At 39.0% G+C, this 18897-nt stretch overlaps 1 protein-coding gene across 4 annotated transcripts in view; it reads left to right on the forward strand.

The window, feature by feature from the left end:
* The window catches only part of ndrg4 (NDRG family member 4), a 63144-nt gene that overhangs the window by 21611 nt on the left and 22636 nt on the right, over positions 1-18897 (forward strand). For 2 of the 4 annotated variants that reach the window (XM_014473945.2, XM_014473951.2), the window contains exons 2-3: positions 14057-14147; positions 15856-16014. In XM_014473945.2, coding sequence (XP_014329431.1) covers positions 14070-14147; positions 15856-16014 — 237 coding nt within the window. In that variant the 5' untranslated portion in view covers positions 14057-14069. The remainder of the gene's footprint in view (positions 1-14056; positions 14148-15855; positions 16015-18897) is intronic. The other 2 variants (XM_023353040.1, XM_023353050.1) reach the window with 2 other exon arrangements.

Raw genomic sequence — 18897 nt, forward strand, 5'->3', positions numbered from 1 at the left:
TATCAGCGAGAACAAGCACCTGGTAGGACTGAGCTGCAGTGAGTCATCTCTAACCCTTTTCAGCAATATATCTAGCACTGCAGGGTTATAAAGACAAAACTCTTCATCAGCTTCTAAAAGTGAATGTAACTGGCATCTGTGCTTTGTCTTCTTAAGAGTGTCTGATAAAACCACTGAGATAAAGTTGAGTGACTGCTGGAGGGAACAACGGAGGACATGAGGAAGGGAAAGGAATGATGAAGAGGTTAAAAGACGCAGACGTTTTTTTGCTTGTTTTACATCCATGTTTTTCTCACTTCCAAGTTAATGTTCATATCTTACCTTGATAGTTGAGAGTAAAATGTATCCTATAATTTATCCATATATATACATACACTGCTCAAAAAAATAAAGGGAACACTCAAATAACACATCCTAGATCCGAATGAAAGAAATATTCTCATTGAATACTTTGTTCTGTACAAAGTTGAATGTGCTGACAACAAAATCACACAAAAATCATCAATGGGAATCAAATTTATTAACCAATGGAGGCCTGGATTTGGAGCCACACACAAAATTTAAGTGAAATAACACTACACGCTGATCCAACTTTAATGTAATGTCCTTAAAACAAGTCAAAATGAGGCTCAGTATTGTGTGTGGCCTCCACGTGCCTGTATGACCTCCCTACAACGCCTGGGCATGCTCCTGATGAGGTGGCGGATGGTCTCCTGAGGGATCTCCTCCCAGACCTGGACTAAAGCATCCGCCAACTCCTGGACAGTCTGTGGTGCAACGTGACGTTGGTGGATGTAGCGAGACATGATGTCCCAGATGTGCTCAATCGGATTCAGGTCTGGGGAACGGGCTGGCCAGTCCATAGCTTCAATGCCTTCATCTTGCAGGAACTGCTGACACACTCCAGCCACATGAGGTCTAGCATTGTCCTGTATTAGGAGGAACCCAGGGCCAACCGCACCAGCATATGGTCTCACAAGGGGTCTGAGGATCTCATCTCGGTACCTAATGGCAGTCAGGCTACCTCTGGTGAGCACATGGAGGGCTGTGCGGCCCTCCAAAGAAATGCCACCCCACACCATTACTGACCCACTGCCAAACCGGTCATGCTGAAGGATGTTGCAGGCAGCAGACCGCTCTCCACGGCGTCTCCAGACTCTGTCACGTCTGTCACACATGCTCAGTGTGAACCTGCTTTCATCTGCGAAGAGCACAAGGCGCCAGTGGCGAATTTGCCAATCCTGGTGTTCTCTGGCAAATGCCAAGCGTCCTGCACGGTGTTGTGAGCACAACCCCCATCTGTGGACGTCGGGCCCTCATACCATCCTCATGGAGTCGGTTTCTAACAGTTTGTGCAGACACATGCACATTTGTGGCCTGCTGGAGGTCATTTTGCAGGGCTCTGGCAGTGCTCCTCCTGTTCCTTCTTGCACAAAGGCGGAGGTAGCGGTCCTGCTGCTGGGTTGTTGCCCTCCTACGGCCTCCTCCACGTCTCCTGGTGTACTGGCCTGTCTCCTGGTAGCGCCGCCAGCCTCTGGACACTACGCTGACAGACACAGCAAACCTTCTTGCCACAGCTCGCATTGATGTGCCATCCTGGATGAGCTGCACTACCTGAGCCACTTGTGTGGGTTGTGGAGTCCGTCTCATGCTACCACGAGTGTGAAAGCACCACCAACATTCAAAACTGACCAAAACATCAGCCAGACAGCATAGGTACTGAGAAGTGGTCTGTGGTCCCAACTGCAGAACCACTCCTTTATTGAGTGTGTCTTGCTAATTGCCAATAATTTCCACCTGTTGTCTATTCCATTTGCACAACAGCAGGTGAAATTGATTGTCAATCAGTGTTGCTTCCTAAGTGGACAGTTTGATTTCACAGAAGTTTGATTTACTTGGAGTTATATTGTGGTGTTTAAGTGTTCCCTTTATTTTTTTGAGCAGTGTATATATATATATATATATATATATATATATATATATATATATATATATATATATATATATATATACATATATACTTCAGATTTAAATAAATACATTTTTGATATAAATAATCTTCAAATATTTTATGGGTAGGTTCATGCATATAGATTGCAAAATCATTCTTCATAAATATATTATTTAAACACATTTGATATCAAATGTAATCTATGGTACAGATTTAACTTTTATTCTGTCACCTAATATTTTATGCTGAAGTTCTTTATTTTTCAAGAATTTGCAAATAGAAATGAAACTACACAAACTACAATTTTTGTTTATTTCTTAGTTAAAACCAAAAAATGTTTAGGTCCACCTCCAGTAATTACTACTGAAATACTTTGTTTCCTATTTACATCATTTTATGCACAGTAAAATAATCAAGAGTCACAGGGAAAGACTTTTATAGCAGCAGCATTTCCATGGTTCTATCCGATACTTTTGATATTGATCATCTTAAAATATCTAATGAATTACTTTTTACAGTTCTGACTCTGTACAGCCTGTGTTGCCTGGACATTTGTGCCCATTTATCTACCTGACATCAAGTAAGAGGTGTAGCTGTCCTGAGAGTGTCACTTAATATAACACAAAAATTGTTTCACAGTAACATTTTGCAGTTTGAACATGGAGCATTTAGGCAGCCTATCCTCTGAAGCAGCAATATTCCCTGGTGGTATCAATGTAGTCACGCTACTCTGTGTTTCTGTGTTGGTGGAGTGATGTCATGAACTGGCACTGTTGTTGTATTATTGCTGTCTGACCTCGTTTTTGGCGCGCGTTGATGTGCCTGTGTCAGGTCTAAATACCTATTAGAGACAATTTAAACAAACACAAGAAAGACAAAGAGAGTTAGATTCTTGTATACTCGCGAGGAGAGCAGACAGAGAGATGTTTCCAGTTACAAATCTCCAAACTACTCTGGAAACACATCTCCCGCTCCCTCTATTTTATTGCTTTTTTAGGGGACCCTCTTACACTGGGCGCTTGCAGCTTCTAAAAGGGAGGGACAAAACAATTTATCACATGGCTGCAGCGCTAATGACCTTTACTATTTAGACATATGTTATCTACAATCTAAATCCTTCTTGCTTCAGTCGGGTACCAGACACAGGCCGACGTTGAGTAAAACAAGTTGTATATCACACAGGAAAGCAGAGTTTATTGCTGGGCAATAAACTCTGTTGTCTCCGCTATCTCCCAGGCTTTGCTGATGGCATCTTCAAGGAAGTCACAGGAAGGAATCATAATTATTCAACACACAGAGACATTACTTAGAATAGAGGAAAAAGAGAAAAAGCATATATTTAAACTTTATCTAAATGTTACTACAAGGCTACATGATACAACGAATATTTGATAATTACTAAAAATACAATTTATCCAACAGTTTCCCCCTATTTATCAAAAATTTGTTCCACATCTCTTATCCCTCCAAGAGCAGCCACTTCAAATGATTTTCAGCTGGGAGTTCATTTTTTGGAAAGCAAACATTTTTACACTCAGGGGTTATACCCAGTCCAAAAGTCAGGATCTGGATACCTGTCAGAAGAGTCATCATCAGAGTATTCTTTGTCAACATCAGATTTTTTCTCTAATAAAGGATACATCTGTGCCATCTGGTCCTCCATGGGTGAAATCGCTGTGGTAATGAGACGGTTAAACAAAGAACGCAGGCACGGAACAAAACAACATCCACACAAAGTCAAAATAGCAGCAAAAACTGCAATTGATACTAAGACAGAGGACACAAGGTTTCTATACTTCCCAAAGGCATCCATCCATGCATCCCACATGGAAGTATCCACTCCAGAGTGTTCCTTCATTTTGCCGTTAAGGGTTCGAAGCCCTGTAATGGCCTTCGTTAAGCTTCCATCAGCTGCTGTATTGTTTGGTAAAAATGTGCAACATTTTTCTCCAAAAATCATGCACACCCCTCCTTTCTCAGCCAGCAACATGTCAAGAGCTATACGGTTCTGGAAAGCCATCAGTGAAGTAGCAGCCAGCTGTTCATGCACTGCCTCGAAACCAGCCTGTGTCCAATTTCCCAGTCTTTGCACATTGTAATGGATGTAATTTATTCTGTCTACGTTTTTGTTAATCGTGCACCACCAACAAATTGTAGATTCAAAACCAGCCCCGACCTGATCAACTAATTTATATTCATCAGGCACTCCACGAGGGACTCCGATGGCATCGATGTATGTCGGATCAATATCTGTATTTTTCCATGTCACTTCACGTTTCTGTAAGTGTTGCCTCTTCTGAAATAAAACACTAGACAAAGAGAGCATTAAATCTTCAACAGATGTAGGATATACAGATACAGGTAATAACAGAGAAATTAATGCACAAAAACCTGTTACTTTTCGAGGTAATCTATCAAAGAGTCTGTCATCACCGCACCACCACCAGACATCTGCACGAGAAATAGGGTTAAAGTCATCGTTTACAGTAATTACAGTAGTACACATAGTTTTAGTAAGATTCCCTATTCTTTTCCCAGTTCCCGTTATATTTACACATGTGAAGTTAGCTGGAGCTATTTTCTTAGAAAATAAAGGTTTCTTTTCATCTGCTGCAGCGAGGGGAAATATTGCATCATAAATCACACAGGTGCCTTTTAGATTTGTTTTAGTCATTACTTCTAACAAACATTGTTTTGTGATTATCGCTGGAGTCACACGAAGTAGAGGCCGTGGTTCCATACAGACTACACAATCTTTTTTAGTCATTTTTGCAGCTTGTTCTACCATTAACAACCAGTTATTATTATTACCTGACACACCTGTGGCAACCCTGAACCAGTCATCAACAGTTTTTACCTCTTTCACTTTTACCCCTATTGTCCATGGAGAAGTATCACTTCCCCCTTCTTCCTTAGATTCTTCACAAAAGATTATTAAAAATTTTGGATCAGCCCCTGATGTGTGAGCCCATAAATAAAATCCCCAACATGTTGTATCTGCTTTTTCTTGAAAACTAGGAGGAATTAAAGGATGTTTAATCGTGTTTATAACTATCTGTACTCCTTCATCTGTGCGTGAAATAGTCAGTAGTTTTTTGTGATATTGTGCATAAGTTGTAGTACCCCAAGTCTTTGTCCATCTATTACCCTCGTCAGCTACTAAAGTTTTCCAACCGGTATTAGAGATATCATTTGTCATATACCAAGTATTGTCCCTGTAATTTATCCCTTTGTTCTTTTTTGCTGATGTTAAACCTGCCCAGGAGACTGAAACAATAGTATTAGAACGAGGTGGAATACACACTTGAATCCCTACTCTCATTCCATGAGTAGTGCTACAAGAGTTCTTTCTTGCATAAAGTTTCTCCACACGAAAACACAACAAAAAACCAAAAACAATAAAAACAAAAACAATACATTTATTTGTCATTTTGCTAAGATTGCAAACTTGTTCAGCTCCTAAAAACACTGCAGGGTTGTGGACAATCTTCACCAGTTTCAAACGACCAAACCTCTATTCAGTTTAGCCCCCTGTTTACCTGGGCTTTTCCGCTGCAGGTCAGTGAGCGTCTCAAGCTTGTCTTCTTTTAGCTACTTTTTAAAATGAAATGACCTTTTTGCAATGTACTAAATGTACCCAAGTTGATCTCTCTGCTATTTTCACAGCTGTAGGCGTTGTCAACAAAACTTGGTACGGCCCTTCCCACTTCGGAGAGTACCAGTGCTTCTTCTTAATGCTTTTTATGAGCACCCAATCTCCTGGTTCCACTAAGAGATTTTCCTGCTGAGACACAGAAGAGTGATCTTCAGTTTGTTTTTCTTTTTGTTTTTCTAACATGGCTCTCATATAATCAGCTAAATTAGCTTCATCGTCTATTTCCCATTGATTTTTAAACTGTGGCAGTCTATACGGTCTTCCAAATAGAGTTTCAAACGGTGTAAGCCCTGATGTGCTTGTAATGTTAATGTATAATTTTACCAAATCTAAACACTGCGTCCAGGGCCTACCAGTTTCTTCAATGCACTTTTTTAGTCTAGTTTTAATTGTCGAATTCATCCTTTCGATCAATCCGGCACTCTGAGGGTGATAAGCACAGTGATTTTTTAAATCCATGTGAAACATGGTTCCTATTTTTTTTATAATTTGGTTTACAAAATGAGTTCCATTATCACTATATATTTTTTCAGGAATCCCATATCTAGGAATGATATCTTTACAAAGTGCTTTTGCTACTGTTAAAGCATCTGGATTTTTCGTGGGAAAGAGTTCAATCCATTTAGAGAAAGCATCAATTATTACTAAACAGTACTTTTTCCCTTCACTTTTATTTAATTCTATGAAATCCATATGTATTGTTTGAAATGGATATTGCGGATTAGGAAATCGTCCTCTGCGCGGTCTTAAATTTCCCTGAGAGTTGTGTTTCGCACAAATTAAACAAGCTCTACAAAAAGTTTTTGAAAAAGAAATAAATCCATAAGTTTTGTAATATTGATGCACCTGCCCTATCATCCCTCCAGTTGAGACATGCGAAACGCCATGGCTCAATATTGCAGCCCACCTATACAAGTTTTTTGGCAAGATAGGCTTATTTGCAGGTCACTTATAGATTTGATCTTCTATTTTTGCTCCATTTTTAATCCAAAGATCTTTTTCTTTGTCAGGACTTAAATGTTGCATGTCTTTTAGGATCTTTTGTCATATGTTTGATTTTTCTTCCATATGTAAGACCTTTATTTGCCCCTCCGCTGCTTTTTTTGCCATCTCATCAGCAAAGGCGTTCCCTAGAGACACTTTATCTTTCCCTGTGGTGTGTGCAGCACATTTACAGATTGCTAGTTGTTTTGGTAGCTGCACAGCTTGTAGCAAATCTTTTAATAAGTCTGCATGAGTTACTGGTTTTCCTGTAGAAGTTATCATACCCCTATTTTTCCAGTATTGTGCAAACGTGTGTACTGTTGCAAACGCATATTGACTATCGGTGTAAACCGTCACTTCCTTATCTTTCATTAGTTTACAAGCGGTAGTTAGCGCTATCAATTCTGCAGCCTGAGCTGAATAATGCGAGGGAAGTTTTTCAGCTTTTAACACTAGTTTTTCAGTCACTACTGCATAACCAGTTTGAGTTATCCCTTGTACATTTTTCTTTGAGGAACCATCAACAAAAAGTATTTCACCGTGATCTAATGGTAGATCTTTTAAATCATTTCTACTCTTTGCATTTTGTTCTGCCATTTCCTGACAATCATGCTTTGTACCATCATCTGGAAGAGGTAACAAAGTTGCAGGATTTAAAATTGTGCATCTTTCAATAGTTAGATTAGGTTGTGATAATAATGTACTCATACAAGAGAGATGCCTCGCAGGCGATAAAAAAATCATATTTGTTTGTAATAATAGTGCTGAAACTGCATGTGGTACTCTTAATGTTAACGGATGAAACAGTACTATAGGAGCACTAACTTCTACTGCCATAGAAGCAGCAATCACTGCTCTCACACAGGGAGGCTGGGCGCACGCCACACTATCAAGTTTGGAAGAAAAATATGCTATTGGTCTCATTTTATCACCATGTTGCTGAACTAGCACCGAGGTCATATACTGACCTTTGCAATCCACCATCTGGAAAAAATGTTTTTTATAGTCTGGTAAGGCGAGCGCAGCACTTGACACTAGGGCCTGCTTTATTTCACTTAGTGCTGTCTCTGCTGCCTCTGTCCATTCCAAAGAGGAAGACATTTTCAGATCTTTTTCATACATTAATTTGCTTAAAGGGGCCACAATTTCTGCATAGTTAGGCACCCAGTTTCGACAATAGTTAGTTAATCCTAGAAAAGACATCATCTGTTTTTTTGTTTGTGGTTTAGGTGCTTGGAGAATCGTTATTTTTCTATCCTCCATTATGGTCCGCCCTCCTGCACTTAAATTATGACCCAAATATTTTACTTGTTCTTTACACAGTTGGAGTTTATTTTTATTGACCTTATGACCTTCCTCAGCTAGATGTTTTAGAAGTGCTAAAGTGTCTTGTTTACAGATTTCCATGTTTGGAGATGCTAATAAAACATCATCTACATACAACAAGACTTGGCTCCCTCCTGGAGGTTGAAATGTTGACATACTGGCACTCATCACTTGAGAATAAATTGTAGGGCTCTCACAGTAGCCCTGGGGCAACCTGGTATATGTGTACCTGTTCCCTTCAAAAGTAAATGCAAACCAAAATTGACTCTCCTTATCAACTGGTATTGAGAAGAAGGCATTACTGATATCTACAACAGTAAATATTTTTGCATCTGATCTAAGAGAGTTTAACAATGTATATGGATCAGGTACACACGGCGCCCTTTGAATGACGGCATTGTTTACTGCTTGTAAATCTTGAACCATGCGCCATCCAACAGAAGGTGGTTGTTTTTTAACAGGAAAAATAGGAGTGTTACATGGAGAATTTTCACACTGCACTATGACTCCTGCCTCAATAAGATCTTTAATTACTGGCTTTATACCCTCCTGTGCATCTGCTTTTAAAGGATATTGCTTAACTTTTGGTCTAAACTCTGTTTTGGGTCTAATTTGTACTGGCAAAGCTTCCTTGACAAGACCCACATCTGTGGGCCCCTTTGACCATAATTTATCAGGAACGTCTTTTAAAAGGACTTCCTCTTCTTCTGTAAGAAACATTTGTCAGTTTTGTTTGGAGTACAAATGTTGTCCCTTTTGCACCCATGTTGTCCAGAACAATGCTTTTCTAGTTAACCCAGTGGAAGCACTAGTTTCTATGTTTGAGGAAGTAGTTACCCAATCGGTAGCTGCTTCTCCTTCCTCAACAAGATTACCTAATTGATTCCACTGCTCATTTCTTTGTTTAAACAGAGAGACATGCGGGGAGGTCTGCGTTCTGTCTAAAGATTTTAAATCATCAGGAAGAGCAACAGCTGCAACGGCTGTGTGTTTTGTATCTGTATACAGATAGGTCACTGTAATTTTAGCTGGAGTGACCTTGTTGAGCCTGTCTTCATAAATCTTGTCAGGCCCAGCCGTATTCCTGAACCAAAGAGTTATGTGTAAATTGTCAGGAGGCATTTGATCCTGTAGGGCAGAGATGGCTTTATCTCCCTCTGTCAGGAGTGCCTGAGCAAAGTTATGTGGGGGTCTACAGGGCACTTCTAGTGTATAACAATAGTGTGGATTTCCATTGCCCTTAACAACAAAGAAATCTCCCTTTTTCATTTCTGACTGCCTTTTAACTGCTATGTGCCCATCAGTGGTTGGAATCAAAGCTAAACCTAGCTGTATAAGGCCATCTCTGCCTAATAAGTTTACTGGGCATTCTGGGAGCAACAAAATGGACAACTGGCAAGCTTGTCCCTGTGGATCTCTAAGCCAGACTGGCTCTGATTCATTGACTTGCGTTAATTTTCCCCCAGCTGACCTCACGACGACAGTTTCCCCACTAATCTTTACCCCAGTAATGTTTTCTCTGCACGTTGTTCTACATGCACCAGTGTCACAAAGGAAAACTACAGGTTTACCATTTATGAAAAGAGTTATTTCTGGTCTTACACTATCCATAGATAATAAATCCTGTAGATTTAATTGGACTTCTTCACTCTCTAAACTTTCTGATTCTAGTCATGCTGACTGATCTATGTATTTTTCTGGGCAATGTCTGGCTATGTGTCCTTCCTTCCCACAACACCAACATCCTAAATCATTTTGTTTGAAATTATTTTGTCTGTAATTATTTTGTCTGTAGTTTGCTCTTCCCATTCTCCCTCTCTGTCCTCTGGGGTTTTGACTTCTACCCCTGAAGCTTCCTCTGCCTCTCCTTTCTTGATAAAATATTTGCTCCTCATCTTGGAAAAAGGCTCCTGAAACCTTTTTCTTTTCTTTTGAGACCTTTTCTGCGTGTATAGCATGGTTAATGTATTCGTCTAAAGTACCAGTGCCCAATCCTATGTAATGTTTAGCTACCCACGCTCTAATCGCATCTTTTGACCCTGCATGTAATGCATTTTTTAGCTGTTGCTTATATGGACCATTTTCATCATTATTTTCCACTAACCCACTGTGTGTTTTAAATACTTTTGTCATTCTCAGGCTATATTCATCAAACGATTCTTCCTCCTTCTGTTTGACTCTACTTATCTCAGTGTAGTTTGCTCTGCGTTGATATCTTTGAACTGTCCTTGCTGCTAAAGCATTAACTCTGTTTGTTAATTCATTACTATTGTGTGCAAGAACTTGAGGAGGGTTCCCTGCTAACAATGGGGTCCAGTCTCCTCGAACATGATGCCAGTCACTGCCTAGAGCAGTCATCCAAGCCTGTTGAACCTCATTTCCATTTAAATGATAAGATTCACGTATGTTATTCATGTCTTCAACAAAGCGGTTCACATCCTCTTTAAGAGGTGTGATCCCTTCTAGCGCCTTTTTTATATCCTCCAGGGTCCACGTTCTATATACTAGAATCGTGGGCGCTGCTCCATCTTCTCCTGCATTCGGATTTGCTACTTGAATCATAGGATAAAGGCCAGTTGTGTGTGGCTGATTATTTGGCTCTTCTGAAGGGCAACAAGGAGGAGGGCGATTAGGCTCAGTGGGAGCTGTAGCTCCCTGCACTAAAGCTTCCCCCCAATTCTTAGACCATTTAAAGTTTACTTTTTGTGATCTAGTGATAGGTCCCTCACTACCTTTCTCTTCATATTGTGGTGGTGAAGGCAAGTCGGGGTATAGTTTTGTATTTTGTACTATTTGTTTCTCCCCTTCTGTTTTGTTATTTTGATATCTGTTAACTTCAGCTACTTCCCCTCCCCCTCCTGCTGCGTGCTGCTCCGCTGCCTGCCTTTTCACACCTCTAGGCCCCGTCTCATCATCCTCCCGTCTATAAAACAGCAGGTTTTTTGATCTCTTTTCCCCCGCTTCTCTGTTTTGTGCTAATTCTAACCAAAATTTTACATCCTCATAGCCTTCTTTACGCATTTTCTTTTGGTTTGAATTTGCTTTTTGTTTTATTTTATCTTGCAGTACTGTTAGTTTTTGTGAGTTTAGACGGCCGTCAAAGTTATAGTTTGTTATCCATTTATCTAAATGTTTTATTTTATGCGGATCCCGATCTTCAACATATTTCCAGTCATTTGATTTTAAACTGGCTGTCGGCTTAGTTTTACTGATACTCTTCCCCATTTTTTTTTTTTTTTTTTATAAAAAATCTGCGTTTTTATAAAATTTGGTCCAGTTTTTCGACTCCTAGGGAATCCTAATAACTGGAGATCTTTCCAGTAGGCCAGCAATTAAAAATACCTGTAGTGGTAACCCCCGCTTCAACTCTTTCGAGTGGGAGGTTCTTACCTCTGCATCCAAGACAGGTTTGCTGGTTACAACCCTACTGCTTTATATGAGATAAAACACCAAGTGGTATTTATATCTCCAAGCACACACACAAGCACACGTTTTGTTGCGGAATTTAAGCGCCTGCTTCACCGGACTCCGCCATCCGTTCCAATTACAATTTTAGTGCCTGATTGAAAGAATTTTATTGTTGATTAAATTTTTATTATTTTAATTTGACATTTCCTAATCCACGAAATTTTACAGCAGGTTTATACTAGGCTCCGTGCGCCTTTTCCACGAAATTTTTACGTAAGGACTTCGGACGCCCTTCACGGATTCAGTGTCCTATTTTTACCTGTTAGAGTCTAGAATTTACAGGGTTTTCTAATTCGCGCAATGACCCTCAGTCATTCGCCACACTTTTAAACAAGAATCCACTCACCCCCGTTGTCTTTCGCTGGAGCACCGTCAACCGTCAGATCCCAGCAGGCAGGTCGAGAGCCAGCCCTTGAACAGGACCTCATAAGCTTCCACTAGGAAACTTGCCGTGCGCACGGTCTTGCACTGGAGTCGACCAGACCCGCCGGAATCCCTCCGGTGTATTGGCGACCGGCAATCGAAGGACCAAAATAATGTCAGGTCTAAATACCTATTAGAGACAATTTAAACAAACACAAGAAAGACAAAGAGAGTTAGATTCTTGTATACTCGCGAGGAGAGCAGACAGAGAGATGTTTCCAGTTACAAATCTCCAAACTACTCTGGAAACACATCTCCCGCTCCCTCTATTTTATTGCTTTTTTAGGGGACCCTCTTACACTGGGCGCTTGCAGCTTCTAAAAGGGAGGGACAAAACAATTTATCACATGGCTGCAGCGCTAATGACCTTTACTATTTAGACATATGTTATCTACAATCTAAATCCTTCTTGCTTCAGTCGGGTACCAGACACAGGCCGACGTTGAGTAAAACAAGTTGTATATCACACAGGAAAGCAGAGTTTATTGCTGGGCAATAAACTCTGTTGTCTCCGCTATCTCCCAGGCTTTGCTGATGGCATCTTCAAGGAAGTCACAGGAAGGAATCATAATTATTCAACACACAGAGACATTACTTAGAATAGAGGAAAAAGAGAAAAAGCATATATTTAAACTTTATCTAAATGTTACTACAAGGCTACATGATACAACGAATATTTGATAATTACTAAAAATACAATTTATCCAACAGCCTGGTGTACACTGCATGAAGCGCTGTATCAACTTTGTGTTTAACCGCAGCACTCCGTTCTGATTAGGGCTTTTATCGAGGCTTAGTATTATCTTTGGAAAAATAGCCCGTGTGCGTCCGAGCTCCACTATAAACCGAGTAATCTCGGTCAGTAAGCATCTATGTCAGCTCCTGTTTAAAATCTGTCTCTGTTATCAGAAGCATCCCACATAGTCTTGCTTTTGAAAGGGATTCAGAAGCCCTTTCAAAAGCTTCTGAACATAATTTTTGAACTTCTGTAACATAATTTTTATGCAACAAAAAATTATGTTACATTTTTCTTTTTAAGGTTTTGTTGGCTCTAGTGGCCTTTATTTGAAAGTAGTTTGAAAGGAAAGAGGGTAATGAGAGAGGGGAAGACATGTGGCAAGTGTCGCCGGGCCGGGAGTCGAACCTGCAGCCACCGGCACGAGGACTAAAGCCTCAATAAATGGGTTGTGCTTTGCCCCTGTGCCACCACAATCCTACGTTGCAGTTTCCAATATTAAATATAGTAGTGTGGTAATAGGCTTTTTGACGAAAATTTAAAATATTGTGATGAAGCACAGATTCTGGAAAAACAACAAAAAATAGCAATCTGTCTGGGAAGAAACAGAAGACAATAAAAAGACAATAAAAAGAAAGGATAAACACACTTATTCATCCATAAGATACCAGGATGGATGGATGGATGGATGGATGGATGGATGGATGGACGGACGGACGGACGGACGGATGAATGGATTTCTTTTTTCAAGAGTGAGGTGAAACAGTTTTTCACCCTTATTCTATTTTGCTTTTTATTACCAAAGATTTGTCAAACCAAATTTTTGGTAATCACTTGTGAAAGCTATGAATAAATTAAGTGTATTTTGAGAAAAATCAAGACATATGAACTGTCTTGTTTAATGCATTTTATAAGACTCATAGGTGTAAGATTAACAGTATGTTACTATGTCAGGAAAGAGAAAATTACTTTGCCAAGATGTGACTATGATTTTGCTTTCCTCTTCTGTTTGTAATTCTTCAATCTTGGGATAAAGGTTTAATGATTTGTTCACTGTCTATAAGTGCCCCCAAGTGGCAAATTATGTATTTATCAAATTAATCAGAAAATGGGTTTGAATTATCTCCTGTTGGAGCTCCTTTAAATATTAAACATATACTGCAGAGAGTGAACCTTCAGTGGTGCAGATTGAACATCTGCATAATGCAGCATGAAACCAAATCATGTTATTTTGGGGTAAATTATGCAACATTAGAGCAAATCCCATAGAAGTGATGTGTATGCATAGCTTGTGTGCTGCTTGTTCATGCTACAGAATTTTTCAACCTGCCTCATTCTTGCTTAGCTGCATGTATAGAAGGGAGAAGCTGTGTCAACTAAAAACATTTGGGTGGACATGCAATTGCGTGATATGGACATAAAAAGACGATAACTTGTTTTTTCACAGACTTTGACACAAAAAGTAATCTTATATGTTTTTATCTTTTATTCCATGTTGGATTTACGATTGCAGGTTGTTGTCCAGGATGGCAGGGATGAAGGAACAGCAGATCACGGAAGAGAAGCCCCTGCTGCTGGAGCAAAGAGGAGCAGATGCAGACATGGTTAGTCCACCATGTTTATCATTTGCATGTGTTTTTGTTGCCATTTGCCCTCCTGTCTGGGCATTCAAATGCCATTACTGAAGGCTTTTAAAAACTCTTGGCATATTAAGACTGAGATGTTTGTGCTCATTATTTGTGATGGCTTATAATTAGACAATGGGCCTGTTTACCAGCGGAGGAGGAAATTAATGAACTCTATCCAACCATGACAACACTGTGAGAAGATGAGAGCTCATTTAAGCTTTGAGAGAAAGAGAAAGAGATTGAGGGATTGAAAGACAAAAAAAAGAGAGAATAGGCAGAGGCGATTACATAAACACCACTTATTCCAGTCCACTTACCCGTTAAATAAGCAACAGGTAGAGGCTGAGGCTAAATCAGGGGCTCTTGAATACCTCTTGATGCAGGAATGATGAAAATGCTGGAGACTTCTCTGATGCAAAAGTGACTCAAAGAGGCAAGATATAAGCCTGAAATATATGCACACCGTCAATTGCATCTTGAAGATTTTCTAACAACAATTTCTAAGTAAAGTGACTTGGTTATTATTCTTTTCAACTGTGGAGATAAAAGTTGCTTGATTTAAAATGAGGACTCAGATAAGCTTGAGGAGAAATGACTAAACAGTCTTAACAGCCCACGATGGAAAGGAATAAAAGAAAGAAAATTACTTTCCAGTAATGCAACTCTGTCTCCTTTTGCCAACCTTAATTTTGCTGACTAATGTAATGGCTTAGCTGTGACTCTCTTTGTCAGGGATATGATTCATCCAGGTGATATAGGAGCTCCGTCTTTTAATGGGAAGAAACAGAATATGTTCTCCATTAGCACAAATCTCATAAACCACCATTGATCAGCTGGAAAGGTCATTAGGCCTGCTCATTATAACTCTCTGTTGGTAAATATTGAATGCCATTGATTGCTGCCTCATTGATCCGGTTACATGTTGCATGACTTGACTAGCCGCTGTTTTATTCTATGAATGACCTCTTTTGCTCTGCACACTCTGATGCTTCTCACTGCTTATTTAAAGTCCGCAGCCCTACAGCACAGGCGACCTTTAAAAGCAGTGAGTGATTGCTGGTTGCACAAGATGGTGGTAAAACCCACAACCATTAATGTCTGACAAGTTCTTCATTCAGTCGGTATGGGAAAAGTAAACACAATGTTTGGATTGAGAATGATAAAAGAATATTTGATCAGATAGAACAAATGGGATGTTGTGCTCCTGTTCACATTGCAGAACACGTGAAACTGTCAAAAAAAAGTTCACAAGAGTAAAAATTGTGATGAAATATTACATTTATTTTTTTTTAAGTTTCCATAAGTGTCATTGCTCCAAAGTACATTTTAGCAAGGCATGAACGGAGCAGATTCCTGGTGTATTATTGCTTTTTATCCAGAATTTTAACAAGACCTACCACTTGTTCTTCTACTCTAATTAGAAGAAGCCTGCAAATCTTTAGCCTGACCTTTCTGGTGACAGAGGAACAGAAAAGCTATAATGAAACGGGACACGATGTTTATTCCTTGGACATTTAAAGGACAAGAAGCTCACCAAGAGCATTTTGGGAGTTCTGCACAAGCATTGGATAAAGAAAATGTGAAATATAGACATTATGTTTTATGCTGACTGTATGTTGCCAATCTGCCTGACTTGGTTGTTGCCCAGTAACCACTTTGTTGTGCTTGTTGTTTTGCAACACAGCAGGATAAAGGAGAGGAGGCATCGGTGGGACTCCCGTGCCCCGAAAGCCCTGCACCCCCTAATGAACCCCCTCCCCCCCGCCGCCCCACTCACCGCTGGCATGCCATCGCACGGCACTGGCTCCGCCAGACCCGCCGTCGGACCAGCGGGGTCCTCCCGGTAACTACCAGAACAACCAGGAACATCTGACAGGCAGAACACGAAATCAACGCTCAACAGTTATTATACGGTTAAAAATTAACTTTAAAAAAAATAAACATTAAGACACTTTTTTTCAAAACTAAGAGTAATAGCTAAATGGTGACAAGCCTAGTTAGATTTGAGTCTAAAATTAACGGCAATAAATAGCAAATACATGAATACCCAAATTTAAATATTTGGTGAAATTAATTTCTATATTTTTCAGTCTTAAAGTCCCAGATGGCATCTGTCTTCAAGCTAACTAACTGAAGGGTTTCTAACATAAGAAAAAAATTGAACATTTAGATTAACAACATGCAATGAAATCACATATTCTCATTTATACAATTGGTTATTGATATAAACAATATTTTTTGATGAAAAGACGAGGTGAAAATGAAACATTAAGACATTTTGTTAAACACTAATTTCTACTAAGCAGACTAGCTAAATGCTAACAAGCTAAAATGCTGAGAAACATTTGAAACAAGCTCGTAAATGTGTGCAATTAACCTATATTTGAATAAATTAGATTGATTTATTAAACTATTGCCATGGTGAAAATTAAACTGAAAATGAAACATTAGGGGATTATTTTTGGTGTATCTAGTCCTTACAAGATAACAAGCTGAATGCTAACATTTTAATCTTAACAGAGAAAACTAAATTTTATTTGATTAGTCTAAATCACATTGTGAAAGAAGCTGTTGGTTCTTTTATTAAAGTAGTACCTTTGTCAAAGTTTAGTTGAAAATTAAACATGAAGACATTTTGTCCAGATCCAGTTGTAACAACCTTACTAGGAAAATGTATTACAAATCTGATATGGAGTTAATGTCTTATAGTTATTTTTCTGTTAGACCTTATTGTTTTGTGCAACTACATTGGTTTAGCTCATAGTTAAAGAATGTCCTAAGCAGTAAAGCAAAATGCAGCAGTACAATAGGTTTTAATCCCCTGTGGATTTAATCAAGTCAGTTCCTTGATCCTCCAGGACCGGATGTCTTAAACTTAGTATTGCTGAGAGAAATCCTTAGGAAAAATCCTGGAATCTAGGCCAAAATCCGCATTCTCAAAATTAACTCAGAAAGACAGACGCACAGATCAAAATTGCAGCCTTAGTTATTTAACATTCTGTTCAGGTCTGCAAGGTTAAAGGAGACACCACCTTTAAGAATTAATTTCCTGTGGTTAGTCTCACATCTTCCTGAACTGAGCCATTACACATTAAGTGTTAAAAGGAAGAGAAGAGTGCCACCTGCTGGTCCGACCACCTTATTACCATTACTAACGTCTTCCCTGTTTGAACAAAAAAATATAACCACCTGCATGAAATAAGTCAATGGGGATCCAAGTTGCCTCAAAACTACACCTTCCTTTCAAGGATGAGTTAAATTAATTAAACAACTGTCTGGATAGTCTTCTCCGTACACATCCTGTTAATGTGGTACAAACAAAGCAATATATTGGAAAATTTAAAATTCACTCCAAAATTTCTAATAGTGCAGTTTCTTCTTTGGGGCAGCTTCAGATCCTGTGTTTTTTGTAACTTGTTTCTCTTTCTTTAGGTGTTTCCCTATAATTCTCTGTGGCACTCCTGTCATTTTCTTTCAAGTCATCACAGCTACTCAACTAAAATTTCACATCTTGTTTCCATTATTCACCTCTTTTACTTAAGTCATGGTTTTATATTTGTGTTTTGTGTGTGTGTGTGTGTGTGTGTGTTTTCTTTCTGAAGCATCCCCAATTAACCCCACAAATTCAGAGTGTGCATCAAGGAGGCGAACCATCTGTTCAGACAAACTGTCTAACCACACATCCATGCCCTTAATTTGGTTGTTTTTGTCTTGTTAAGATTTACAGATGTTCCTGCTCTGCTCTAGGCTTTTTAACCATGTTTCTGATGAGTGAACCTGTTTTGGTGTGCAGAAAGTTTGTAAAAAATAATAATTAAAAAAAAGATATATGCTAATAGCTGTTGTTCTTAAGCATGTAGTATTTGTGTTTTATGTCAATACATCAACGACCAGATTCCTCTTAAAGTTCAAATCACCTGAAAGGTAACATATAATTTACTTAAAACTTGCATCTACAACTTCAAAACCAACAAATGAATGACTATTGTCCAATCAAGAAAATGTGTCATGTCTTGATCTTGGTTTGGATTGAACTTGCAAAAGTACTCCTACTCCTTCAAGCTTTTCATATGTCACATTGCTAAACTCAAAATATTTTATTGGGATTTTATATGATAGATCAACACAAAGCATAGCGTATAACTGAAAGGTGGACAGACGCATGGTTTTTGATTTATATCCTATTTTCCTGGTATTTATGATGCTTTTTGTTCACTCGTGTCCTATAAACAAATCACAGAGTGTATATATAAAAAATTGCAGCTTCTGCATCCCATGTGTCATCTTCCTTCACAGCTATGTGGTAACTTGTGTTGGTTTATCACATAAGTCCAAATAAAGTGCACAAGTGATTTATGGTTTAATTATACCAAATGTGAAAACGTTTGTCAGGTATGAATACTTTTGCAAGATACTAACTGTTTGTTGATTCAGATCATTTTCGAGGTGGTTTGCCGTGAGAAGGGATCTGGCTGCTGCACAGCATCTTGTATTCAAACACCATCTCTCACCATTATTTAATTTGAAGCTCTTCTCAATTTCCCACACATCCTTTAAGTTAAACATTTATGTGATGTTTTTATTTGGAAAACAATCTTACAATACTCTTTGAGTATCCCTCAAAATCCACAGATCTAAATAAATAAATAAATAAATAAAGAGAAAAAATAAGATGTCAACTTGAACATTAGGAAATATGTGACATAAATTTGACAATTGCCATTAT

The sequence above is a fragment of the Xiphophorus maculatus genome, chromosome 2, assembly GCF_002775205.1.
Source record: "Xiphophorus maculatus strain JP 163 A chromosome 2, X_maculatus-5.0-male, whole genome shotgun sequence".
Lineage (NCBI taxonomy): Eukaryota > Metazoa > Chordata > Actinopteri > Cyprinodontiformes > Poeciliidae > Xiphophorus > Xiphophorus maculatus.